This window comes from Osmia lignaria, chromosome 3, assembly GCF_051020975.1.
Source record: "Osmia lignaria lignaria isolate PbOS001 chromosome 3, iyOsmLign1, whole genome shotgun sequence".
Lineage (NCBI taxonomy): Eukaryota > Metazoa > Arthropoda > Insecta > Hymenoptera > Megachilidae > Osmia > Osmia lignaria.
In genome coordinates, this window is record NC_135034.1 from 10,258,449 (window position 1) to 10,285,991 (window position 27,543).

Sequence of the window (27,543 nt, forward strand, 5' to 3'; positions counted from 1 at the left end):
TCATTATTTCCAATAATTAATAGAGCGACAGTGATAAGAAAAATAAGATATGCTTTGTTGTGGTTGCTATCATACAATAACCTTTGCTAGAGTTACTTCTTTTTTTAAGTATCGTAGGTATATTGTAACTTGTTTAATAATTTTTTTCTTCGAAATTCATGGTAAAGTTCATGGACGCCAAGGTGATATTACAATGAAAACTTGATATCAACTCGTCCACGAAGACTCTTTTATTTAAGACCTTGTACGTGTCTAGTGAAATCAAGTACTTTCCTGAAAATAATATAACATGATATACAAATTTATTATTTCAATACTCTACAGTGAAAATATTTATTCACCAATGTTCCACTTGTGAATTTCATTATCACGCTTCGACCGGCTGAATTTGAATGAAATGGAAAGCAGCACCGTGAATGGAAAATTTCAATTGAGAAATGAAACGATCGTATTCTTAATAATTGTAATTACAGTGTTTCTATAGATGGTCATATTCATTGCGTGGGTCATCGTGTTAAGTAACTAGCCGTCATTGCACACCTGCACTTGTTCTACATTTTCACCTGAACAATCGTTCTGATCGTGTACACTTGGCTCATTACTAGCAATTATCTTCCTTCCACTTCTTTTTCGTAGAAATCTAACTGTTCTTCGATGTCGACGAACCATATTACTGGCTCGAGAAGGTGGACGGGTCAGCGACGCGTGTTTCCGGCACGAATTTCAAGCTCGATCGTTCGCAGACCTGGAACATCATACGAATCAAACGATCAATTGATCCGAAAGAGAAATGCATCGCGTTATTGCTACTGTTTTGTGTCAGACATTAAGAAGTGGACGTAATGAAAACCAGCCGCCTCGCCTTAAACACACCCTAATCTCTGTTTCTCGATTTAGAGCGCAAAGGATGCACCTGATTCGAAGGATGTATTTCGTGTCGTCCTTTTACAAAGCTTCGTTTTAAGATACGACGGTGTTTATCTTCCAAGGAACCGCCCCTTATTGCCTCTTGTTGAAAAGAAAGGCTTAAATACATAGGGGTTCTAATGAAATTGCGGACATTTAGATGGTGAAGATGTCCCTTTGTTGATCTAATTTACGATTAAGTGTTCTGAAGTATTTCCTCGAATGGTTTTTTAATTTTTGAAGAAAATTCATTGAAATGGTAAAGTTCAAAAGCAACACGTGTATTGATAAAGGAGAATATAATGAAAGAGCATGGATGTAAAATATGAATGATTGCACAATAGTGCATGTTATCTTCCAAGTGCATCGGTTATTGCGTTTAAAGATTTATGGATGTCATGCAAAAATAAACTCACGTCAATATCAACGACACTAGGTGCAATTATTATTGATGATATTCTCTGAATATATTTCATTCTTGATACGATTCATGAGGAATAACGTCGCTAATGAACCATATAATTTCATACGTTATTATTTTTAATATATCATCTCAAAATTCTGTTTTATCATTAAAGAAAAATTCTCTTTGAAACGATGGAAATATTTGCATACTTCTAATATAAAATTATGTACAATACCTCTTGAAGTAATCAATAATTACAAACGAAAGTATCCAGTTCCATCATAAAGAAGTAGAGGAGTAAAAGAAGCGTTTATAATTGCAATGAACAGTTTCTCATCGACGAACAAATGATCAGACACCATAGTATTTTAGTGCAGGTGGTCACTACGAGTGCAAGACACTGCAGAAGTGACGTTCCATCGCACCTCTTTCTCGTCGAATCCATCGACTGACCTCACGTATGCTAATTGTCACGGTTTTATCTGCACGCGAGCTCACCATCGCTGTAATATCAGTTAACGACTCGATATAGGCCACAGGAAGAGCTTCGAAACAGTGGTGGATTTTCAGCTAACCGGAAAAGACGAACACCTCGACTTCCACGTCAGATTTGTCTCGAAATTTTTTAAAACATTCAATACCTTCGATCTTGTAATTTTAAATCAGCCAGACAGGGAGATCCTGTTCGAAGCAACGACGACCCAGTTGCATATCGTATCACTCGGCAGATCTCGGCCACCACGGTGTTGGACCCAGCAGACCAACCGGAAGTGGTCGACCACTGTTTCTTGGACTCTCCTTGATACGAGAACATCGATGGTACAATTAGTTTACCGATAGTTTAAACAAAATACATTGAATGCTTGTATTTTTCATTAATTATTACCTTGTAAGATAAAAAAGGATCTAACCTTAATGTTACTGCAAAAATTATAATATTAATCTCCCAGTGTACGTTGTCAATAATTTTTTCATAAACATAAAGAGAGCCATGAATTCTACGAAACGTGCGACCATGAAAGTGATAACAGTGTGTCTTCGTTCAATTTCATAGCCGAGTAATTAAGTATCGTCGTGTATATCATCGCTCGTATGTGGTGCCTGAGGAAACACTGGAAGAAAGATGCACACAATGCACAGCATAAATTAAACGTCGGGGGTTAAAACGGACATTCAAAGGTATCATCGCGTTATCGTTGGAAAGGGATCACCGTACATGATGTTTCCTGCTCGGTGACCATCTCCGTGTCACGCAATTGCTGCAGGTTTGTTCGCCAAGGGCATCGTATACGCAAGATCTTGTTCAGTCACGCTACATTCACGATTGGCAGCAAGGATCTCGTAGTAGCGAGGGAACTAGCACCAGGTTCGTACGATTGTCCCGCCAGGATTTCGACTTTTCTGTTCCTTGAATCGTAGAGCTGGCCACGTGGTTACGCGAATTGCGCAGTGGCAAGGTTTACGACTGGACAAGGCCTCGGACAGGGCAAAGTGAACAGGGTGTGCTGTAAGTAGTCGGCCAAGGGATGCAACGTTCAGTGGGCAAGAAGCCTTCCTATCTGAACCTTTGGCACGAGTTTTTGACCATCCAGCCGAAGGCCAAACACCTGCCACCATATCCTGTAAGTGGTAATTCGGTGAATTATTCTTCTCCTTTCATAGTAAGGCGTGAATTTATTTTGTGATGGAATTTTCTTCTGCTACGGAGATATTAGTGGTTAATGTTTTAAATTAAACTTTCAGTTTGATATCTTCGATTAAGGATGGAAACAAAATTTGAATGTTTCAATTACATTGTCAGTGGAATTCTAGTTTTCGCTCCACTCCTGATTAGGGGTTGAATTCTTCGAATTTTTAGAGTTTGCAATAATTTGAAATGAATTTGGTATTAGGGAATTTACTATTTACAAGACTGAAGTTATTCGTCCGGTTTAGTATAGTTTTCATGGAAGTGTAACCTCCTTCGGATGATATGAATAGCAGCGATCTTATCAAGAATGCAAACTAAGAAAGCGTAATCGTGATGCATTTAGGTCGCAATGAAAATGAAGAGTTCGAGTTGGTCTGAAAGCTCCAAGAGGAAAACTCCTCCCCTCTACATTCACCCTTAATTTTTTGTAACATTGAGAAGCAAAATAATTTATATCATATAATTAGTTGTTATCAAAATAAGGGAGTGTTCCTTCTATAAAAATGCGTAATACCAACGTTTGACTTCTTTTCACCCTTAATCGATAGAAAACTTTAAAATTCTACTCCCTTGTTTTATTACTTCCTCCTCTTTATATCTTCTTCAATGAACACCGTTTTGAACCTGGAAATCACGGATGATATTTGCGACTCAGTGTCAGAAGAAGGCTCTAATGAATCATATTGAAACGTTCGATTAGCGATACCTGATCTAATGTGATCAGAAAATAGAATCGGTCAAAGCGAATTCAGCAGCGACACGAAACGTTTCTTGTGCAAAATTACAATTTCTATTAATCCAACGAGTTGCACAATTATTTCAAACAATCGTCATGAATGTAAATTGTGTTCGTTTGTTAAATATTTATTTTAATTTACGTGTTTGCAATAGAAAAACGAAATTCATCGACGCTCGTTCAATTCTTTGAAAAGGAATTTATTCTCGTAGAGTACTTGACGTGTCGAAAAACGATCTAGAAATAAATTTGACGAAATTCGTTCTTTCTGTTATTTCCAGTTTCACAAGTCGACCGGTATTATGAATGTCTCGACCGTGTTTCCGGAAGGATTTACTGAAAACGAGAGGCCACAACGTCATGCATCAGCGAGCGTGAAGGATGACGAGGAGGTTCAGGATAGATACAATCGTAAGTACTTGCAAATTCTAATCTTTTTGTAATTGTAATTCCGCATGATAGTTTCGCATTTGAATTTTTGAGTCATCGAGTTTGTGATACTCTTCTATTGTGCGTTACATCATTATCTGTCCCATAACGTATCAGGCTATTTCGTAATTTGCATTCACCTATTTACGGAAATACTGCATTACCAAAACGGTACACAAGTTAACTTTGCTATCTGTTGTAAAATCAATGACACACCGGTAAATGCATTACTCGCGATCAGAACGTGATTCACTATCTGTTGACTCGATATGCAACCATTTCCTGGCATAGCGCCCCGCAAGAAATGTAATCCTCATTTACATTTACATGAACTCGTGATTCCTTCTACCGAGATGCCATGCAATTACCGTGAAATTAAGCCGATACGCTGGCTCTCCTCAAACGCACATTTTCTACTTATCCTAAGAAAATGACTCGAAAAAAGTTTTCCACTTCGTTTAATCTGCAAGGTATACCGAGAAATAATTAGAATGGCAAGATCAGAGGAACTAGATAATTATCCACATTTTTTCTACGTCTTTTAGAGCTCTGATTGTGAGTCAGGTGTTTTACAAAAGTGTTATAAATCCTTGAAATTATGTTTAATGCGGTAAATTATAAAAATTAATTGCTAGGATATAATTGGACTGTGTATGTACCAGTTAAAAGGTTTATTTTGCTATAGTTTTCGAAAAATAATTGTGAAAGAAGAAATAATTATTGATTACAGTTTTATCGACCGAGAAGTAGCATTGCACTCGCGGTTAATTTTAAATTGACTGGAACGATTCTCGATAGATCGCGACTCGCTATTGTATTCTGGATTCAAACGGTAATTTACACAATTTTTCTTTATTAATAATAATTTTGCAATTTTATAGCAATCTTTATCCCTTTTTTTCTATAAATTAAAATTTGTACTTCTTTCGAGCTAATACTCAACAAATAAAGTCTGACACAAATTGATGACATAAAAGTATTACAAAATAGCACTTATAGTACATCAATTTAAAGCTTAAACTTTAACGAAAATGACTATATAAAAACTTTGTTAATATTTTTAACATGAGATGACTAGTTGTGAATTGCAACGGACAATGTTCATGTACTATATAAAGTATCCGAAATTCTACGATTTTGTGACATTTGTGCAGTGATTTTCAGTAAATTTTGAGCGTACTATTTTCCAAAATTATTTCAAACATAAAATAGTTTCACTGAGATCGTTGTAAACCTTGTTCAAAGCAGTTGCTGCAGAAAAAAGGGCATAGAAGAATTGATTTCTCTCGATGAGTCTGTCACAACGTTTATAGAAAGTTGCAGACTCGATCCGATCTCTCCGATCTCTTCTGTGAAGAGATCTGGTACAGTAAGAAGCATGATTCATTCAGTCGAAGCATTTGGAAATTTCCAGATTTCACCTTGACTTTGATTGTACATCGCACGCGAGCTCGATCGTGCGAATGTCGGATAAAACAAGCTGCTACGTGTTACGTGTACTAAACAAATCCATTGGACGAGCTCAGAATTCTGTTTACCGCGAAACACCGCTCATTTTTCATTCATCGATGATTATCATCCAACAAGAAAAACGTTTTTCCTGTTTCCCTCTAGTTTTGCATTCGAACAATGTAGTATTGATAACGAGACCCTTGCGATAAAAACATCTTTTTTTTTTTCATTTTTTATGAAGAAGAAAATTGTACTTTTTTCGTTGGAAAAAATCGATCAAGTTCACAAATGCATGGAGGGTGTTAAAGAACCCTGTATTCATTGTCTAAAATTTAGAATTTTTAAATTTTAGAATGTTAAGAGAGTTACTATACATTTGTTCACCCTAGGGTTCACCCTCTACTTAATTACTCTAATGACTAAAGGCAAATTTATTCCGTCTTCATTAACTATTTCATTCTCGTTCATTTGCTCAGGATAGATTCACTATGACTCTGTACACGTTTCAATTCACATTCAGTATGTGTTTCAAATCAGATGCACACTGAAGCTCACCGAGGCGTTCTTCCAGGTTACGTGGTTTTGCGGTACGCATTTTTGCAATTTCCACCGGTAACATCGCCGTTAGTAGGTTCATTACGAAACCTGGCGTTCTACGTTTCCATCTATTCATTTCCTGTCACCTGCGATTCTATTTAATTTACGAAGAGCATTGCCAATTCCCGGGGGCTGTTCGTGTTTGTTTCGCGCTTTCATATCTACTGTGTCGCGCACGACACTATCATTTTCGCGGAGGACTCGTGAATAATGTATATACAATACCACTGTGATCCAGATCTTGCTTTTCGAAGAAGGGCAAGTAATAGAAAATAGAAAATCATCTAACTAGGTTTTCTTCCTGGGGTGGATCATGCTCCTTTGGAAATTTGGCGATTTTGAAACTTTGGAGTTCCGTCATTCTGGGGTGTTAGGAATATGAAGATTGGAAATTCGAGAATTCTCAAATTTCAAAATCTTAAAATTATAATTTTGAAGGCGAACTTGTTCAGCTTCAAGACACAAGGTGATTCATTTTACAAGTAATTTCCACGTTTCTTTTCTTCATGGTAAGCTTCAATCTCTAATTTCCTTGAGATTCGTGTTACACACCGCAAACACGTAATGCGTTAAATGAAATAGTTCAGGAAAAAACATCAGCCACTTCGCAGTGAATCTCATCATCATAATTCTTCTAAAAAGTTGATCGTTTCCTTGTACACGGATTAAACTGGATAGAATTTTGAATTGCCATAAGGTCGACTCGTCAGACGCATAATCATGCGACGTTTACAGATATTATTTTTACGATCCCCGACAAGAGAAAATGTCTTGTAAACAAAACGATGCCGTTAATTCAAGAGTATATTCGCGATTCGATTAGCGAACGGCAACTAATCCGTGAAAATGATCCGGAAATTTTTGCAAACAACACTTGGATCGTTAGCATCCAAGACAAACATTAATCACTATGATGGATGGAATTATGTTGCATTTGTGTGCTACGCTGATTTAATTCGACACGAGAAATTTATGGTAACGAATGAATTGCATTGAATAAATGTATGAACAGGGTGTTCGTTAGTAATAGGGCTACTCGACTAGTAACTTCCTCTATTACAAATAATTGTACTTGTATAATACAGCAAAAGTGGTAAATAAATTGAACCCTCTGTATAATTTAAAGTATAAAATTAATTTTAGATTGATTTTTATTTTAACTTTGTGAATTTTTTATTGTTTCAATATATAAAAGTTTTTGCTAAAAAATTTGACGGCTTTTATTGAAAAATTATGAGATATTAAATTAACTTAAATGATGCATCAGTCTTTATCTGATTCCATTCATCAGGAATTAAAATCGTCACTGTCAGTAACATAAAAGGACATTTCTTCTTCAGAATTGTTCGAAATATAAAAATAAAAGGAAACCGGTTTAATAGGACGGCTTATTTTAATAACCCGGTCGTCTTTCACGAAACAAACTACACGTGTCGCTAATTTAAAGTAAAGTTCAAAGATCCTTAAAGTAAAGTTTGCAAAAGCATCGGGAACGTTGAAACGTTGCACGTTACAATGAACGAATCTGTCTGCGGTTTGCTTACCATTCAGAGGCTGCTATAATGACCGTTCTCCGTTCTAACTGGATTGATTAACTTAACACGTGCTGTAAACCGGCTCCGCCGACCAACCACGTAATTACACGACGAATTCACATTGATATTCGTCGAATTCGAGGTGTCTCGTTACCACGACACGTGAAACACCTGTGGAAAAAAAAGGCTATCCACTTTGCTATACGAATCGAGGTTTACGTTAAAAGGAAAAAATAAAGTCGCGCACGGGTCAGATTTACTTTTAACGATGCGACATTCATTCGATTCGAAGTTGACAAGTGTGAATCACGATTAAAGAGAATTTCATTTATCCTTTTTGCCTCGACTCTAGATTTTTTCAAAGTATAATTACGGTATTATCACTAGAACTACCAAACGGGTTAAAATGACAGGTTTCAAGTTTCTTATTATAAATCATAAAATTAGAAAAGAAATGAAAATTTGTTATCTCTTGTCATATTAACTGTATCTTAAAAAGGATACACTATGTTAGTATTTTGTAATGTAATTATCCTGGATTCGTTATAAATCTCTTATCCAATTATACGTTCCTTATATAATCAGACGATTAATTCTAATTGTAAGAAAAATTTCATTCATAACTCAGCCATAGACAGATTCGTTCTATTGTATTCGCGTGATTTTCCCAGCTTCTGTTTAAGGATTTGCATTCGCGGAAGAGTCCAGTAAAGCACGCCAGGTGTACACAATAGGTTTACATAATGTGCAACCTTGCGGCATCTACACCGATGTAACCTTAACCTTACAAGACATTGAAAGATTGTTAATTCGACTTCGTAATTCGGAATGAAAATACACTAACCCGTTGTCGGTTCATTCCTGAAACTCAGCCAACCAGAATTCTGTCAGAAAAAGAAAGTTGACGCGTGAATCGTGCAAATATTTTCCCACCTTCTTTTTCAAAGTAATATTATTCATTTTTTTTAATTATATGAAATAATCTTTCGATAATAAAAATAAAAATTAAAACAATTTTTATATCGTCCTTCCACGATTTTCAACGAAATAATTTTTAAATAGTGAAGAAAAAATTCCTACGACAAGAACGTCCTTCACTGTAGCATAATTAGGTTTATTGCCATTTGTACAAGGATGATGGTAGCATCTCCGCGAGCATCGTCAACAAGTGGAATAAGCCGGTACGTGATCAGACAGCGGCACTTAATCTCTGATTAATTTTTCCATTACTTCACGGCTCAATTACATCTCTCTGCACCCCGCAGCTAAGTACATACCGTTCTAAATATAATCGTCGCTTCGAAAAGTAGCTTTTTTTTTCTTTCTCTGCCCTATTAGGCTAATAATAATTGAATCGAGTGGCAATTGTATTAGAAAGGGAAAATTTGTTATGAACGCAGATGAAAAAAATCATTCTTTTTGCAACTAAGAATTATTCAGATAAAAGATTACGAACATCACATGTAATTGTTTAACATCGAAGATCGAGGGCAGATAATTGTTGACGACAGTTGTCTTGTTATTAAATTGTTGCCGTTTACGTATCTCTGTCACAGGCTGAGAAAATAGTGGAGAATCTGCTAGTGTAGAATGGGTCATCGACGATAACGTTGTAGATACAAGGGATTATTATGTTAATCGTTGTTTGTTGTGTAATTGAAGCTGGCCAGTGTATATTCGCAGGTAGAATGTTTCAACTCAGCGGTAGCTTATTAACACTGATTGACATCAATGTTTGTACGGTTGAATCGAAGGAAATAAATGCATTAATTTGCAGAAAATGATCTCGGAATATTGCAGAAAATTACTATGTTAGATATACTATATACAGTAATAGAAAAATAATTGTATCTCTGATTAAAATTCGAAGAATAAAATTATAATAGATACCTTATTGTTCAAGGATGGGTTGAAAGAGAATATTTATTAAATTTTAAGCTTTGAATCGATAGTTTTATGTCGTCGCTCGATAAATGATAATTTCCTTAGAAAACAATATTATTATTTCAATTTTGCTTCTAGCTGAATGTCATCAAATCGTGTCAGGTTTTCTGTTTCGAAATGCAACAGTCTAATAGAACTGCAACTTTTCCATCAGTTAATCGAAAAATGAAAGGTGAGAGGTAAAGGAGAGACTATAAAGGTTTCATCAGTAGAATTCCTTCTGCACTGATTACAAAAAGAATACCCGTCGCTAAATCTGTCTCACAATCGAATCGCAAAATGGTATTTATCATCGTTCGCCTCAAAATGAAACATTCCTACCTGCGTTTTCATTTCGATTATGACATCATCGGCGCCACTCGTATGCGTCTCATTACGCGGGCCTTTCTATGCACTGACATTCATAATTTCCGCTCGAGAACATTGCCCCGGGGCCATCTGCGCTTTTGCAGCCTTTTGCTGCCTTTGTCGGGGATATTTAATTTCAGGTTTCGATTACATCCGACAGTTCAAAGGATATGTTATTCGTGACACGGTAAACCGCAACCCTCGAATAAATGGATGCCGCAAACACTCGGCGTAACTGGCTAGGGGTCAGGATAACCCTGACCCTGGTGCTTCAAAAATGAAAAATTGACCATTTACTAAAAATTGGTATAACTTGAAGAGAATAGCGGTCAGCTAGACAAATTTTATTTCAATGGAAATTAATTGTGTTATGGTCGAACGGGGGTCAGTCGTGACCGAGACCAATGAAACATATTGTATGGTATATCCTAGTGAAATGAAATTTTTAATTTTGAAACGTAATAGCAACGAATGAATTTATTCTTATATCCAGACATTGCTGGAAGATTCTTATGCCGATGAAGACTCGTTAAAACTATTATCACGTAATGAGTAACCATGTTCGTTCAGCTAGCTTCACAAGAGTATTTTCGAGTCATGGTATAATAATTTTCCGTTTTCTAGCAAGTTCTCACGAGTGGAACTCGTGAAAATCTGTAATAATACCATGTTTCCTATTCCACTTCCTAGAAGACTAACCATTGTTTTTATTCCGCTGAATAATCGCGTTTATCGCTGGCCAATTTTGGCAGTATCCACGATCAAACCGGCTATTATAACGTACTAAGGATTAGTTTCTCAATGTTCGTAATACTGCAACTCTTTTCTTTGAAAAACACTATTGACTCACGTGACGCAATTGGAGTGTACTATTCCATGCCAACAATTAAAAGCAAACAGTAAGTTTTGAAAATTTCATAGAAGCGGAAAGCGTGTTAAGTGCAAGTCATTTTAATTAAGTAATTTGTAGCTTACTATTGTAATTTGCACTTGCATTGCTGTCATACATTATGAAGAAAATAAATTTAAAAATAGAGATAGAGAGGATGCTAATAATATGATATATTTTTTTTGAAAAATATGAAATTAGAATAATTAAGAAGAAATTAATTACCATTTGATTATCTAAATTTTCTCTATAATGAATAAATTCTCTAAAGGAATATTTAAATAGAAACTGATAAGACATTACTATTCCACAGTTCAAGTTCTTTTTCCCACAATGCTTTCTATCATTATACTCTCTTAAATCTCTTTTGCATATGAAAATAAACGCGTTCCCTCGTTACAAATAGAGTACAATATAATGTACCCAATAAACAAGTGAAAACGTCAGATGATCACTCTCAGAAATCGTAATCCTTTCCACGAGTATCTCTTTAAGTGGTAAAATATAGTTTAAACTCGTTCAAGAACAAAAGGAACTTTCTCTGTCTAGTCGGAAACTAAACCTCTCGGTTGAATTGTAACTTAAAAAAACGATCTTTACTCGACAAAAGCAGGAAGTTTCACTATAAATTAAACTCTTCACCCATATTGTTGGAACAATGTTCATTAGCATCGAAAACTTTTACCTGTTTCGTTGAACTTTGGAAAACAAGCGTCACGAGTGTTCTGTATTTTTTTTCTCCCGTGGCCAATTTCCAGACAGGCGGTGGTTGATCGTTGAAAAAGGAAAGTTTTCACGGGAGCCAGCTTTTTACAATCGTCCTGGAAATGAACGATCACGGTGAGCTATATAATTGTAGCAATTTCGCGTGGCGCATTCACCGGACAGAAATCTTTCGTCAGATTGTACTTCGTTAGGCTAGCGAAACAATTTATAAGTAGGAAAGCAGGACGATTGACCTGGTAATAAATCATACTTACCAGCTTACTTTGTCGTTGTAAAAGGGTTCGGTGAAACCAATTCTCGTGATTACTATCAAACGTTCAGGTAACTTCTGGTCCTGCTGTTCTGTAATAAGAAAAAGAAATTAGAAAAGTCAGAATTTTTGTTTCTGTGATTATTATATTGTTCACTCTTTCTTTAATTACAGCTGTTCGTAAAAAACGGTATTGCACATAGTAACATAGACAATCTGCAATTTTTTTGCCAGCACTCACACCCTAGAAACTCTAGGAATTTATAAGTGCAGCCCCAGGGCCCGAAATACTTTCTGGGTCGTCGTGTTTGCGAAATTATGCCCCGGGTCAAATTTGCACATTGTTCGTTCAAGGGTCGTGAAATTTGACATTTAACTTCCTACAAAAATAGATCCTTTTGCTGGGTTCTGTTTTTCAAAGTCTTTCGCGGTCAATTTTTCCACTAATGGAACAGTGTGCACCGATAATTTATCGCTTTATTAAATTGCCATCTGTTGCTTTGACGGGAGTCATTTTTTCCTTCATTGACAAGTACTTAACGCGACGTAACGAACTACTTCTTAGCGAACAATTAACGATGAAGTAAGTGGCATGTTTACTTGAACGTCTTCTTGGGAGTGTATAGGAAGAACGATTGGAGCTATGAATTCCCAAATAGTACAAGTTCTTAAGCATTCTTTGAACCATGTGACATTAGACAATGCAAATGAAGCGCGACAGGTGCACGAAGGATCTATTTACAGGAGATACTTCGCTACGCAGTGACCCAATTAATGACGTTTAATTACTATCGAGGGACATGTGTAGAGGCAGTGCAGCACGACAGTGTTGCAATCCCAAAGAATTCGTCGAGTGTAGTTATCTGCCGGTAGTACAACGTCGGTAGCAGATAACTACTGATAACCGAGGAACGAAAATATCCTCTTGCATATAGTTCTGCATTATGTTTGCATACTATTGTTGACTCTTGATGCTGTAATTACTTTGTTGACACTGCTTACCTATGCACACGATGATCTCACTTAAAAAGTCAAATTCCTTGCCACGAATGACGTATTCTTTTTTATTATTTCACGAAAATGATTATTCTGATTAACGTATTTCGTTATTAACGAAAGGAAAAATCCATTAAGGACGAATATCCTGACAGGATAAAATTGAACATGTCTCAGAAATTCTGTTTGACCCAAATTTTTCTTTTAAGGTATTAATGAATTGTCAAAACTTGAAGAATCCATGGACTTTCAGGACCAAACTTACGACTCTGGTAAACTTAAACAGAGATCGTTTTCTGCGATTCCCATGAAACTACAATCTCTACAGCATGCTCGATCGTTTTCTTCTAGTTTCAAACTAGACCCGAACGTGTATTATGTAAGAAGGTGGCCGGATGAACGGTAGAAAAAGTAGGGTCTAGAACTAGGATAGTGGTATCTGACGATTATGGATTTACAAACGAACAGCGTGTAAAATTGGACAGGAAATTCGTAGTTTGCGTAGATTCATTCGGATCTTGATAATATTTTTGCAATTCAAAGCAGTCTTTTAATTAAATCTCGTCCTACACTGGTACAGCTAGTTACCGTTTCAAACTAGTCAGTTCTTATTGAACAACATAAAAAGAATGAAATTTTGTATGTTGCTCCGTTATGCCTAGAATTCATTTTGCATGTATAAGGTATTTTCAATAAATCATGTTGAAAGTGAACTTTCCATCGATACGCAGTTGTTGCTTGTAGAATGACTTTGTGATGCGACGATAGCGACTCGAAGATGACTGATTTGCAATTCCTTTTGCGACATTAACTTCATCGTTAACTCTACTGAACCACAGGAATCTCATTTCGATTCTATATTAATTTTTTCCAATATTTCTATAAATTACGTTGCACATTTCTTCATTAATATTTTCCAGTTAATAGAATGTTCTGAATCGAATTCCTCGATCTGTAATTCCTCAGATGGAAGACACGTGATCAAACCATTTACATAAAGTGGAATGTCCTAAATCTGTTCAGTCACGTTTGTATTAACAGGCAAACTGAAATTTTCTTTGATATAACCATGCGTCAGTTGAACGTACATACGTAACGCAAATATCAGTAATACGAGACGATGATAAGGTAAGTGAGTTATGTAAATGAGATATCGTAAAAGTATTTGAAACAGGAATGATAGTGGAAGAATTCTGAAATTTCTTCCATATCCTTCGGGAGCGGATCGCGAAACAAACGATCCAGCGGCTTTTGAATGAGTTTTTGAGTGGGGCCACGTTGATGAAGAAGCCGGAGGTGGAGGAGGTGAGAAAGGAGGGATTCGCGTGTCGATTGGGGGGAGGACAAGCAGTGGAGAACAGCGATATATGAAGGCGAAACTCGCGCTCCGCAGACTCAATAGCCCAGAGACCCCACGTGGTGTATACCATTGCGAATTCTACATTTTTCTTCATCCTCTTCATCTTCCGTTTAAAGGTGACCGGTGTGACGGTTCGCCAAAGTTCTTCGTTACGCCAAAGAAAATCGCGATAGTACGAGCCGGAGATCCGGCTGATAAGTTGTTTAGCATTGTCTTCTTCTTTCGAAAGGGTCTTTTGTCTTGGACGAAAAGAGACTGTTTATTGTGATCGGTGATCGGTGATCGATAGTCACGGGTGATGTTAGGCGAGTTTCGACGAAAGAGCAATCGCGTTGAGTACTGTGGAAATCAAGAATAAGGGTGGTAGAAGGAAACATTAAGTTATTAACGTCTACCTTGAGGTATCGGCTGAAAAATGAGTAAAGGGTGGAAAGGTATGTTTCATTTTATAATATAATTAGGAGTAATCACTTTGCGTTGATTTTTCAGATTTAAAGTATGAAAAAAATAATAATTCAATACTTTGAATAATAGGCTATCATAAATTAAAAAATTCATTTATATTATAAAATAATAATTGATTTCTATCAAAAAAAATAATGAGACGAAATTGTCGAATCATCAAATTGCCGTATTAAAATAAATGACAATTTCATCGAATTTAATGTGCAAATCATAGTGAATCAAACTGCTCATCCATGAGAAGCATGAAAGATTAAAATGCAGGTGCATTATCATTAATTTCAATTTTGAAAAATATGAAGCCCCTTAAATACTCTGGTCTCTTGTCGTTAGAAAAGTTTGAAACTATTCGAAATGGTGAACACGCATATCGGCGATATCCCCGTTTCCGTCTGCTGGTTCGATAATAAATTACACAGGAAACATTTCTGTCGCTTCACGGTACACGGCTCATTATAAAAGGACTTAAACGGTAAAACCGTTTGTACACGTGATGAAACATGACACAAATGTTCCTATTTTCAGCCTCTGGAACTTTCATCCTGCGTTCAACTATTGAGATTTCCCATCACCATTATTGAGATTTCTTATCACCATTATGCACGATTGTTTGATTTTTTCTTAATATTTCATGTTCAAAAACATGTAACACGATTTGTGATCAATTCCCGATAAAATAGAGTTTTGACATTAATCGATGATGTTTTATCTCGTTAGTCAATATTGATTACAAATTGCTACACAATTTTAAGACACTGATACATGCGATTAAATCAGATATTAAAGAAAAATATTGGGAAACGATCTTAATAGTACAGGTATTGATTATCGATACTATTACAAGTCCATCAAAAAATTTTTTTTGAACCATATAAATTTGAATTTTTAATCATTTACGTCAATTTTGTTCCGAAGAAACTTGTTTAAAAGAAACTGCATGAAAATAATGCATTTTGAAAAATATTTTTCCATCAGTCTCCATATTCAAAGTCCAAATTTAATCCACGTTTTATTACTTGCTTAAGAATAATAACAAAATTTCAACATCATCATCGTTCTATGAAAAACCTTCTCTCGGAATTTGTTTACACTTTCTGGTCTTATTTTATGCAATGTCTCAACTTTGCGTCATTCGTTTCATTGACTTCAATGACGTAATCGTTCCACAAGAAAGAAAGAAAGAAAATAAGAATAAAGTTTGGGATTGAAATTCATCTCAACGAAATAATTTATCATCTCCGGTTGACGTCTATAGAAGTATCGTCACGTATTGACACGTGCCAACTTTCATTCAAGGGAAACAATGAAATATCATTTTTATCATTATCGAATGTTTAACTTACACTTTTTTGTTTCCTTTTTTTTTTGTGCAGGTGCAAAAGACTTCGTCGGCCTCGAAGAGGTGACGAAGGTCGAGTTTCTGGTCATGTTGTTCGCTGAGGCTCTTGGAACGTTTCTTCTGGTTCTGATCGGTTGCGCATCCTGCATCACCTGGACAGCAGACAATCCACCCACTGTGGTGCATATCGCGTTCACCTTTGGCCTGGCCGTCGCGAGTTTGGCACATGTAAGTTTTTGATAAACAATTTTATTATTCTTTATGGATGGTATAAAACTTCTCTAGGAAAGAAGGCTCCACCACTTGAGTATTATCTATTATCTAATAAAACACAACCCGATAATAATTTAGTATCGAGCAAATATTTCGTTATTGATCATCAAATTTTCAAGAGATCGATCAAATTTCTTTCGAAGTAAAATCTTGTCTCGTTCGTGCATTGATTGCGTATTTGCACAATTAGAATTCTAATTAAATAAAAAAAAAGCAAGATAGTGAATGTCTGATGTAATTGCAAATTAAGTGTTGAAGACACAATAAGGTAGAGAAATGAGGTAGTAGAAAGAGTACCGTAAGCAGGCAGGAATCAGTAATAGGAAAAAATTTATCACTGAATTTAAGGTCGTAATTAAGGAAGTAGTAAATAACACGAGTTCATAGAAAGACCCGTAACAGATTACGTACTCGCGTTGAAACGCATAACTCATGAAAAAAGTTCTAATTGTAGGACATATAAAATACAAGAAATCATAAAACTCCATAGAAATACGGCGGGGAATAAAAACAAAGTTGTCATTTTCGGTGAATGATTTATCAAAATTTCAAGTATCCTCTTATCTTTTGGTTCTAGCATTATTTCGCGTGCTACGCACGTGATAAATCGCTTACCAACTTACATTTGTTTGATTTTATTGAATGGACAAAAGTAATCGTGTTCTCGACTCGTCCCAAAAGAACTGTCCACAATGGATATCCTGGGGAGAAGAACAAGAAAGAGAGGGGATTCCATTCACCTCGATGAACTGTCGTCTTTCACGAACAAGTTGCTTTCATTACTCTCACTATCATTCTCACGTTCATTCGTCGACGGTGCCACTTTCATGGTCGATTAGCAAATTGGGAATTAATCTGTTCCTTGAATAATCTCACACGTGTACTAATTATTCATCGCCGCAAACAAACTGAATTTTTGCTGATGTTAGGTTTCTGTATTGTTCTTTTGTTAATATTTGTTATACTGGGACCACCGGCAATAAACGCGGTAATTAATGCGAGAGAAAATTACCTGCTAGGTTCTACATTAATCACAACAATGGGGCGCAATACCCGTGAAAATTCTTTGATGTATGAAAAAAGACCGCCATCCGAGCTATTGTTTAACGCCTAATGTCATTAACAATGATGTTTGAAAATTAGCGCGTTTTGAAATCGCATCGGGATTAAAGATTCAGTAAATTATTCTTAGAAGCAAAGTAAATCCTTATAAGATTAATCTGTCAGTTACCTATATATAATCCCTATAATATGAAAGGATTAAAGAAAAATCGATAATTATTTAACGATTGGTTAAATTAACCTACATCAACCGTATAATTAAGAAATTTAATTCGAAATATTTATACGAAGTATACAAATTAATAAATACTTCAGAAGATAAATCTCAAACGAACGTGAACATCATCTTTATACACTCGGCGTTAAGTTTCTTCGTCTTTGTAAGAATATCAATTTAAAAATGATACTTTCAACTGGCGATAATTAATGATATATCGTGTTTAATATAATATTCGTCGATCGGGGGACGAAGTTAAAAAACAGGTTACACACTGGTGGTCGGCAGTCATTATCACGACAGAAAAGTTGAAGTGCGAAGTGCTAACAGTCGAACGTGCAACATTTTTATCGTATCGTGAGTCTTTAACCGAAGTAAATCTTATTTTAAAGGCGACCCATTTTCGCCCTCGAAACATTACTTCGCTTTCAGCCGAATGTCGGCTTTCGCAACTGCTCTCAAGCTCGATACCAAGACAATTTGACAATCAATTTCTGGGATCTATTCCTCGTTCCTTTTTTTAAATAACGTTAATTTTATCAAAATTTCAATATGTGAAACTTCTCATACTTTACTTACAATAAAACATGCTATAAAAGATACAGAGACCACAGAAAAACGCTAGACGATAACGTAGACGCGAAGAAACTATTAGAATTTAATAGAATTCCTCAAACAAGTAAATTTAATAAACAGAATTTAAAATTGTATTAAAATAATAATAATGAATTTTAGCATCGGAGAATTAGAATCTAACTAGATGATCATTGAAAGTGAAAAAAAGAAATGTCGGTGAATCGAAAGAAGTCGAAGTCGTTTAACCCGATCGTGTTCGCATAATTGCTTAACGAGGCGTAGGAAGGTCGAACACGTGGGAGGTAGCTGGTTCACGAAATCAGCAATTTGCCGGGCTTGCCACCTTTAGCAACTAGACTGCCTGTCTCTTTCACGGCGTCGATCTTCACCGGAAGGCATGTCAGCCTTCTCCTGCGGAGAACACGCGTTCGACTTGAATCGCCTTGCCTCCGCATTCATTGACATTTCGACAAAAAAATCATTCAGCCCCGAGACCCTGAATGACTGACATCAAGTCCCAACCAGCTCTATTACTATATAGGAAAATTTGGGACGGAAATGATTCGCGTAATTGATTGTCTCTATTACATATAATTAATGAATCTATTAGATCATCCTAGAGTTAGGCATAGATAATGAATTAATTTTCATTTTAATAATTTTCTATTCCACTTTAAATGAAATTATTGAAAATAGTATCTGAATAAAAGTGACCATAATTATTTTTTAAAACAATTATCGGTAATTCGAAGCTCATAGATTGCCAATATTTTCTTCCAACATCTTTTTCCCAGCTGAAAAGGTAGTCGAATGTATAATAAGCCAAGAGAAACTAACGAGTCTCTTGGCGAATTACTAATTCACTATCTCTTTCTATATCTTCTGCCTTTCTCGGCATGCTACGGAATAACGAACTAGCCTAACGGATACCTCGAAGTGGTCTGCAGAGTTAGTTCATCCTTAGTTTCAGGTGGTCACAGTTCGCTAGTATTTACTACTTGTCTGAGTTTACCTTCGCTGTGTGTGCAACGTTAACGAGTAAGTGGAAGTGAACGAACAAGAAAGGAAAGAAAAAAAAATATTAATTGGATGCTTTAGGGGTAGCTTGATAAATGAACAACGATCCTTCACAAATAAGCTTAATAAAGCAATCAGTGTTATCATATTAGACTTGTTAGAAACGTTGTTTCCTTCACTGGGTAAATTTAATCAGAAAATTTATTTATCTATAATTCCGAGTAGATAATTAAAAATACTGATAATGAGGTAATTCAAAGAATCCTATAAAAATTTTAGCATCGCTCGCATACGAGTTAAGAATCATCAGACCTTAAGATTGAAATTAATCTAGCATAAAGTACCACTCTAGAGTACTTTCATGCCATGAAATGGTATCAGAGTCGGGATATTTCAAAATCCACCATTTGATACGTTTTTATCATCAATCAGACGTGATCCATGCCAGTCAAAGGGATCAAAGTAGAAAGTAAAGATCCGTTTCCTACAGTAGATCTAAGATTTTCAAGGTAACACGAACCCGAAGCGTAAAGCTGGCAATTTTGAAAGCGTATCTCGAAGCAAACCGTTTCAATGGCCGCGGTTTCTTTGCCAACAGCAGTCAAACACCTCGGAATGAATACGATATAAGGACACAGGTTGAACCCTAACCGTGCTACAGATAGAGAGAAAAAGAGAAGGATAGACATTTTTAAACGTTTTATCGCGCGCGTGCAGCGCCTTTTACGTTTATACGCGTTACGTATGCACACGCGTGTACTCCGTTTTACACGTGACGTTAACCCGAGATCTCAGAAAGCCGCCGGCACGTTGGTAGAAGGGTAAATAAGGCCGCTGATTCGCCCAAGGGGGTCTAACTGTCCGGATGGTGCAATTCTGCCCCGAAGGCTCCGACAACCTACTCGAGACTCGCCTCGAACCTTCCGATCGACTAATGTGACTCTTGTTCTGTCTCTTTTGATACTTTACTTTCCGACAGCTCGCCCAATGGACATGGATATTTATAGTACCATTCGATATTTCCAGGGGGTCTCCCTTTTTCCACTATTCCTTTTTCTCATATTTTCAATTAATTCTGAATCAAGTATTTTTCTTAAATTATTTATACATCTTAGTAATTTATTTTAAATAATATAGACTGTCAAATTAGTTGCCCAATTCGTTCTGAAGAATACTTGAAAATCGACATTGTCATCAGCTTGGAAGATAAATATATTCCCCGAAACATACGTTCGAATGAATAATTAATGCAACTCGGTCATTCTTTGTTGGCCTGCCCTTTTCTTGCCGAGAGACACGACGCGTTCGAACAATGGGAAGGAAGGTTAAAAAGAAGAGATCGAAAGGGAAACGAAGGAAAGACATCAAAGTCACAGCCGTCACGACTCGTATGCAAATCACACGTTTCCCGCCCTGTATTATGTGTCATTTGTTGTGAACCAACCAGGAATTGTTAAAGAGGAAGACGCATAAACGTTGCATAACCATGTCGCGAAATATGAATCGTAAAAACAATAACAATGCCGTGAATGATTTCACAAGACAATAGCTTTGACATAGTGTTATGTATTCATTTGAAGAGCTACGGCTTATTAAGTGGTCGCAAATGAAACAAGCAAATGCTTTATGGAATTTATAACTAAAGGGATGAAAACACCTCCTTAACTCATTTTTTATCATATACCAATTTTGAGACAATTGGTTGTTATTGTGTAAGCTGGACCATCCCACGTGAAATGGGGTGAAGGACTTCTGTGGAGAGGGGGATTAAAGTGTTAACAAACGATGAAGATTAATAAGTTATTATAGATTGATCGAAAATTGAACGACTGATTCATCGCTGTAGTAATTGCTTCTTAGCTGTAGGCAAATTATTTTATCCCATACTCGAAACGAGTACTCAGGAAGCTATCAAAATAACCATTCAAACCACCATTAATGTGTCAGGATTCTTTTGATGTATTACAAGGTTGCTGCTTCTTTAAAGTGAGAAGAAAACATTATTAAAAATCGATCGATCAAATGGAAATGAAAGCAATCGTGAAAGTGATATTCCAAAATTTTAGTCTCATTAATTTTTTTTATATTTCATAATACTTTTGCATAAATTGCACTTTTAATTTTCCTATCATCAGATATTAAGATAAAATGAGTTTGTTTTGAAATATTCATAAATTCTGCTAATTATAAACAAAAATACAGAACGCATTCCGCGAGAAAAATAAAATTGCAATTGAATACAAATTTACTCTCACTGATTGCCGATTGCAAGATGTTCCAATTGAGACCCAACTCTGTACAAAAAAAATGTAATGGAGAAAAAAATCCTGTTTACCGCGATGAAACAGAAATGTTTATACACTGCCACACGGTATAAAAATAAAAACGCGTGTACCGCGTGACACCTGCAACAGCTAAGCCGGGTAACGTCATCAGCGGTCCAACACGGTGCATCAGATAAGCGACAGATATTTTTCATTTACGTAATCAAAGGTGCAAGCTCCCCAGGTAACAGTTGATTAAAGCATACTATCATTTTTCACCGTTTTTAAAGGGTTCAAGTTGGCAAATTTTACAAGAAAATGGTGTTAGAAGAGTATTTAGCATTTCAAATGATCAATAATGATCACAGATTTATCAAGTAGCTTTCAATTAATAACTGAGAGTTTTAAAGAGCTTGCTAACAGTTGCAGTACCAAAATTAGTACTTATGAAACATACATCAAACTGACCTAGCATTATTTTGTTCAGGTATTTGAGCTTTGAATAGTCATTTAACAAAGATTCAGTGGAAAGTAGAAATTTAATAGATGGTTGTACGATGATAATTTCACATGGGACTGTCTTAATGTTGCAACTTTGTTGTAACTTTTGTCTTTTAAGAAAAGATTGCATCGAAAGTGGAAGTTCATTAAAGGAAATTATACTCATGTATACCATTAATTGATGTTAATTATAGGCCTTTGTGAAACGAAACTTTCTATTAGATCGGTGCATATCAAACGACGGATTTCGAAACATAGGAAGTCTGACATGATTTGATGACATAAAATGATCACGTTAATAGCAGTTGTGATCATTTAGAAAAAATATTTCTGAAGAGCACCAATAAGTTAATAAAATATTATATGAAATCGCAATTTTCTTGGAACAATTCAGTGTTCCGCTTAAAATTCGCGATAATATCGATCCTGTCGTAACAAGCATGTATCCTTCGGCAAATATTAGAGTCATCTTGCTGGAGGTCTTTTGGGAGGCCTATGAGAAGACCGCTCCCTGATCTCGAGCTATTGTGCAACGTGATCCACGAGCGAAAGAAAGATCATTGTCCCGTATGATCGTACGTGAACCTTGCAACTCGTGTGCAAGTCTCTGCACCCTAATTATGCAGCCACGAAGCAAAACCAACATCGCCATGCTCGGTGAATTTTACAGAAATTCATTTTAACTTGGTACATTTATACAATTAACTCTTCTAATCTAACTTAGCCTTATCGTATCCTTTAGGACTTTGTTATTTTATCAAATACCTAGAATTTCTATTTTTGCCAAGTGTTGACACGAATTCTATCGGTCTTATAGCAATAAATGATAAGATACCATATTATAGCAATAAATCAATTAATATACTTGGATAGTCAAAGACTCGTTATCATCGAAAGTTTTTTCACGTGGTCCTAATTATTATAATTTTCTTTGGTTTTTCATATTTTCCTGTATAAACAAAGGGTTTACTATGTTCAGTAAGCTAACGTCTCGGAAAGAAAATCAATTTCTCAAAATATCCTTTCGACACGATAGACGTTTACAAATTGTATAGTTAGTTTCTGAAACACGTGATTAATTGATTTTCGACTATGGTTAAATATGACGTGTACGACATCAGAATGAATCTCTATGATACGTTTGTGAAAACGAGAGCAGAGGTATAAGCCGCGTAGCGTGCAATAAACGTGTCCCGAGGCTGTGGGTCGTGGAACCCTGAGGGGACGAAATCTATGAGCTAATTCGAACCTCCTGCGATTCTTAATAAACTTACGCTATTCAACAGCGCGTTCCGCAATATCGAAATCCTTGAATGAATTACACCATCGTAACTGACTAGAAAGACTCGTCTCAAAGATTTATTAATATAGCGAATTCTGTAAGAGATAAGAAGAGTAAATACCGAAGAAAGAGATAAAATGTGTGGAATCGATGTTACAATCAGGTATTTATTTGTTTACTAAATTTATAGAAATTTCAACAACCCAAGAACAACCCGATAAAAATTCGTCGAAAAAAGACTAATTTCGAGATGATATAAAAATCTCGTTCGAATATCGAGAAAAAAATGGAGGCAGTGCGTCGACCTCGTTTCAGTATCTCACGAATCCCCGAAGTTCACGATTTTCAGCGCGTGCCCGTTTCACGAAGGTGTTTCGCCACCGGTAAATCCCATCGTACGTCTACGGTATCTAGACACTTTGCAGAATTAATAATTCAAGATTAATGCAAGATAAGGCGGTCCTGAACTCGCGTGTGCCACAACAAGAAGAGGGCGTACGGGCGAAAAAAAGAAGTTTTATCGAGGTGCAAGTTGCCGAATAAAAAAAAAATATATATATATATATATATACATATACATATAAGCCTGACTTCGTTTATTGCTTTTCTTGGAACAACGAGCGAGGGCGAAGGACGCACGGTGAAAAGTGAAGCAACACTTTCCCCTTTGTAAGATTCGCGAGTAACAGACTGCGGTTTGATAGGCGTGTCGAGAGACGCGTATTAATTAAAATCGCGCGAGATATGATTTTTTTCATTCGGCACAAGGTCTCCGGTGTCCGTGGACAAAATTCACTTTAAGAAGAAGCATCCTTTTAAAGCAAGAACCTCTTCATCCTGTAATTGCTGTTCTCGCGCGGCCGATCTTTGATTAAAGGACCACGCGCGCGTCGTTCGCGCTCGATCTTGTAATTAATAAAATCAATTAACCGGTATCTCGCCGTTTGATCTTCCCTCGAAGCAGTCGGAAATTTATGCTATACATGCAACTGGTAGCCGATCGCGGTATCGGGCGAGGATGACTACCGAAAGAAAAAGAGGATCGAAGTAGAAGGAGGTGGAGAACAAGAAGAGTGGAAAAACGTACGATCCAAGAAGATGGCTTGCGTAATCGCAGCGCATGTGTACCGATCGCCTGAGGCAAACCGAGACCTTGCCGACATGCATGAGAACTGGGCCGCGCTGGGACCCACCGCCATTACACACCGATTCTACCGCACTCAAATCGGCCCAGCCACCAAACTAGACGGCATTTAAACTTCCCTCGTTTCTCCTTCTATTCAACTATTTACCCTTGATAAATATTTTTCTCAATCAGACGTTATAACACAAAAATATCCAACAACATTACAGTTTTTCAGCTATCCGCCAAGTATTTATTGCCTCTATTCTACTTTTCCACAATGAAAATATATGAAAGGAAAGGAGAACGAATCAATCGCTTTACGTCAATCTTTCTTAAGCCCCGGTTCGTCATTTATACTGGCCACAAAAGAAGCACGGATACGCGTACATTTATTGCCTCGAGTTTGCAAGATGAATTAAGGGCAACTGTGTCTTGCTGTGCAAGACACACGAGAGACGAAACGATGGCATGCATCTCAAGGGCTTGCCAAACGAGAAAATACTCTACCACGAAAAATCCGCTTATGAAATGGTTGTACCTCGTGGAACTTTGCTGGTCAATTCCACGGCGATATTTTGTAAACACCAGCCAGCTAGATTCAACAAAACAGGACCTTGATTTCGCCACGGATATGTGGAGCAGTGTAAAATCGTTAGGAAATCATTCGTGTCGTGAGATAAGCGCAAGATCTCTTTATCGGTACTCGTGTTGCCCGACCATGAGAGATTGCGAAACTTGAATTAGAATTAGAGAATTTGTTGTTTCTTTTTTTGTAAGAACCAGCGCGGATTACATTCGCTGCCAGATTTTAGAGCAAACTTATATACCTTATCTGTTTCACGTAACGTGCAAGCACGCTACCAATTTCTACTGGGAAAACGAGTAAATCATGCGAGTTTACTTACATGGTTGTACCGAGGTCTGATAAAGATCCAGAATTCTTCGCTCTTCTAGGTTGACAGTAATGTGGATGTCTTATAGGATGTCACTGGAATGTTGTAGACACTGTGTTGTTGTTACGTGTGGAATATCCTGAGGAATTTTGGAACAGAATGTAAATGACTTGGGAAAGGCAAATATTTCAAAAATGAAATTTAGATGGATCTCTTCTTACGTTAACCTGTTTTCTTGTTTCAGGTATTAGGTCCAGTTTCAGGGTGTCACGTAAATCCAGCGGTATCAGTGGGTCTTTTAGTTAGCGGAAACTGCAGTTTTCTTAAAGCATTGTGCTACATAGTGTGTCAGTGTTGCGGTGCGATAGCAGGTTCTGCAGTTTTGAAGGTAAATTTTCAGTTCCTCATTTTTTTTTCTTCTTTCTGCAAACCAATTGCGTCTGTTAATCTACTGTACATCGAAAAATACTCTCCGATCATAACATGTTAATTAAAAGGTTCGCGAAGGTCAAGGTCTTTACCATCTGTTTACCAGACATTGGTTACATCAGAAGCAAACGAGTTAAACGAATTCCAAACACACGGGAGATGAATGACGTTTGATTCCTTCATGACAGTTGATTCATGCGCGTATTAATTCCTATGATTAACCCTTACATCAACGTGTAATTACTCCGTAACGTCTAATATAGTGAAAACGAGTGAGCACAAATTAAATTGTCAAAATGTCGTAAAATAAAATCTGTCTTTATAATAATGAAAGAGTTAATTGCACACATACATAATTATTTGTTTATTTAATAAATTGCAAAAGTTAAAAATCCACTGAACTATAAAAAAAAAAAGATTCCAAAAATATTTTACGATGATTCTGTTGCATCCTTTCTTACAGTTGGTGTAATTCTGCAAAGTCTTAAATAAACACTTTTATTTACCTTACTGTTAACAGGTATTAATTCCAGCAGAATCAGCTCATGGTTTAGGCGCCACATCGTTGGGGTCATCGGTCACTGAAAGCCAAGGAATCTTCATGGAAGCCATCGTCACTTTTCTTTTATTGCTGGTCGTCCATGCTGTAACAGATCCGAAACGAACGGACACCAAAGGATGGGCACCATTGGCTATTGGATTAACCATCACCGTAGCTCACATGGCTGCTGTTCCTATAACAGGAAGCAGCATGAATCCTGCCAGGACACTGGGTCCAGCAGTGATCCTGGATCACTGGGAAAATCAATGGATTTATTGGGTTGGACCTATTCTCGGTGCCTCTGTTGCTGGTGGACTTTACAAAATGGCCTTCAGACGAAAGAAGGAAGACGACGAAGCGTCCTATGATTTCTAAAAATGGAATCTAATTCGACTTGTCTCTTGTGTGAAAAAAAAAAGAAACACACAACCGAAATTAGTTATGATACTCTGCAACCATAAACTTTGTAATATATTGGCGCCGGAAAAAAGTTTCGCGAGGAAACTTGCGAAATCAGAAAGTTCATCGTTCGGTTTGAGAAAAACTGAGATTAATATTGGTGGACGACGCGACTGACTTTGGATAATTTGAGGCTGGGAGAAAATGGACGTTCTATTTATTACATTGTACAGTTTAAGCGTTTTTTCGACGAATATTTAACGTGACTAGTTGTTTAATGGACTAAGTTCTTGCGTTTTATATACTATTAAAACTAATGATATTTCATAGTTGTTCAACTAAACTACACGACTATGTTTATATCATCGAGAATTTAACAGAATGAAATTACATGAACGCAAGAACTATTTTGTAATTTGATGTTAATTCTTTCCTATTCGTTTTCCATCCGTTTAAGCAGGAAAGAAATGTTTCATTTAGAAAACAGATTTCATTGTTAATGATATAATTAATGTAACGAATCTATCTAGTATTTGTTACATCTGCATCAGTAATATTTAAGATAAATCTTCGATCCATGTTTGTTTGAAAGTGTAATATTTTGATTATAACAGTATTCTACATAAATCACGTTCAGTACGATATAATTTCGCTCTGTAATTTCATATTCTTCTTGGAAAGAAACTGTTTCGTGTACATTTCGTAAATCGTTTAAGTTTTGTACATATTGTACTTAAATTATTTTATAAGATACCGATTTCTAAATATATGATTTATATCGTGCACTACTTGCCAGTCATTTTGTTGTGCACTCTACAATTCGGGATGGTGATTTTAGAAACTACGCGAGTGATCTGAAACAGAATACTCGAAAACTTAAAAAAAAATACACGTTTGT

The 27,543-nt window shown here is 36.4% G+C and overlaps 1 protein-coding gene and 1 long non-coding RNA gene across 4 annotated transcripts; one reads left to right on the forward strand and one right to left on the reverse strand.

Annotated features, from left to right (window-relative positions):
- Nucleotides 1-283: 283 nt before the first annotated feature.
- LOC143308238 (uncharacterized) lies at nt 284-16,210 on the reverse strand. Its single transcript, XR_013065218.1, has 7 exons — nt 16,070-16,210; nt 11,913-12,000; nt 11,618-11,753; nt 2,529-2,932; nt 2,224-2,424; nt 1,954-2,110; nt 284-745 (listed from the first exon to the last, which is right to left on the reverse strand). It is a non-coding gene; the product is annotated as an uncharacterized LOC143308238 (long non-coding RNA).
- On the forward strand, nt 2,798-27,403 carry LOC117608022 (aquaporin AQPAe.a). 3 transcript variants are annotated; one of them, XM_034332466.2, is made up of 5 exons: nt 2,798-2,934; nt 4,020-4,149; nt 16,100-16,293; nt 25,521-25,664; nt 26,226-27,403. In XM_034332466.2, exons 1-5 carry the CDS (start codon nt 2,839-2,841, stop codon nt 26,619-26,621), a joined length of 960 nt encoding a protein of 319 aa, XP_034188357.1. In that variant the 5' UTR covers nt 2,798-2,838; the 3' UTR covers nt 26,622-27,403. The 3 variants fall into 3 exon arrangements, with proteins under 3 accessions (XP_034188357.1, XP_034188358.1, XP_034188359.1); XM_034332467.2 differs by lacking the exon at nt 2,798-2,934 and adding an exon at nt 3,820-3,840 and having other exon boundaries at nt 26,226-27,397; XM_034332468.2 differs by lacking the exons at nt 2,798-2,934; nt 4,020-4,149 and adding an exon at nt 14,285-14,698 and having other exon boundaries at nt 26,226-27,392.
- Nucleotides 27,404-27,543: the final 140 nt, after the last annotated feature.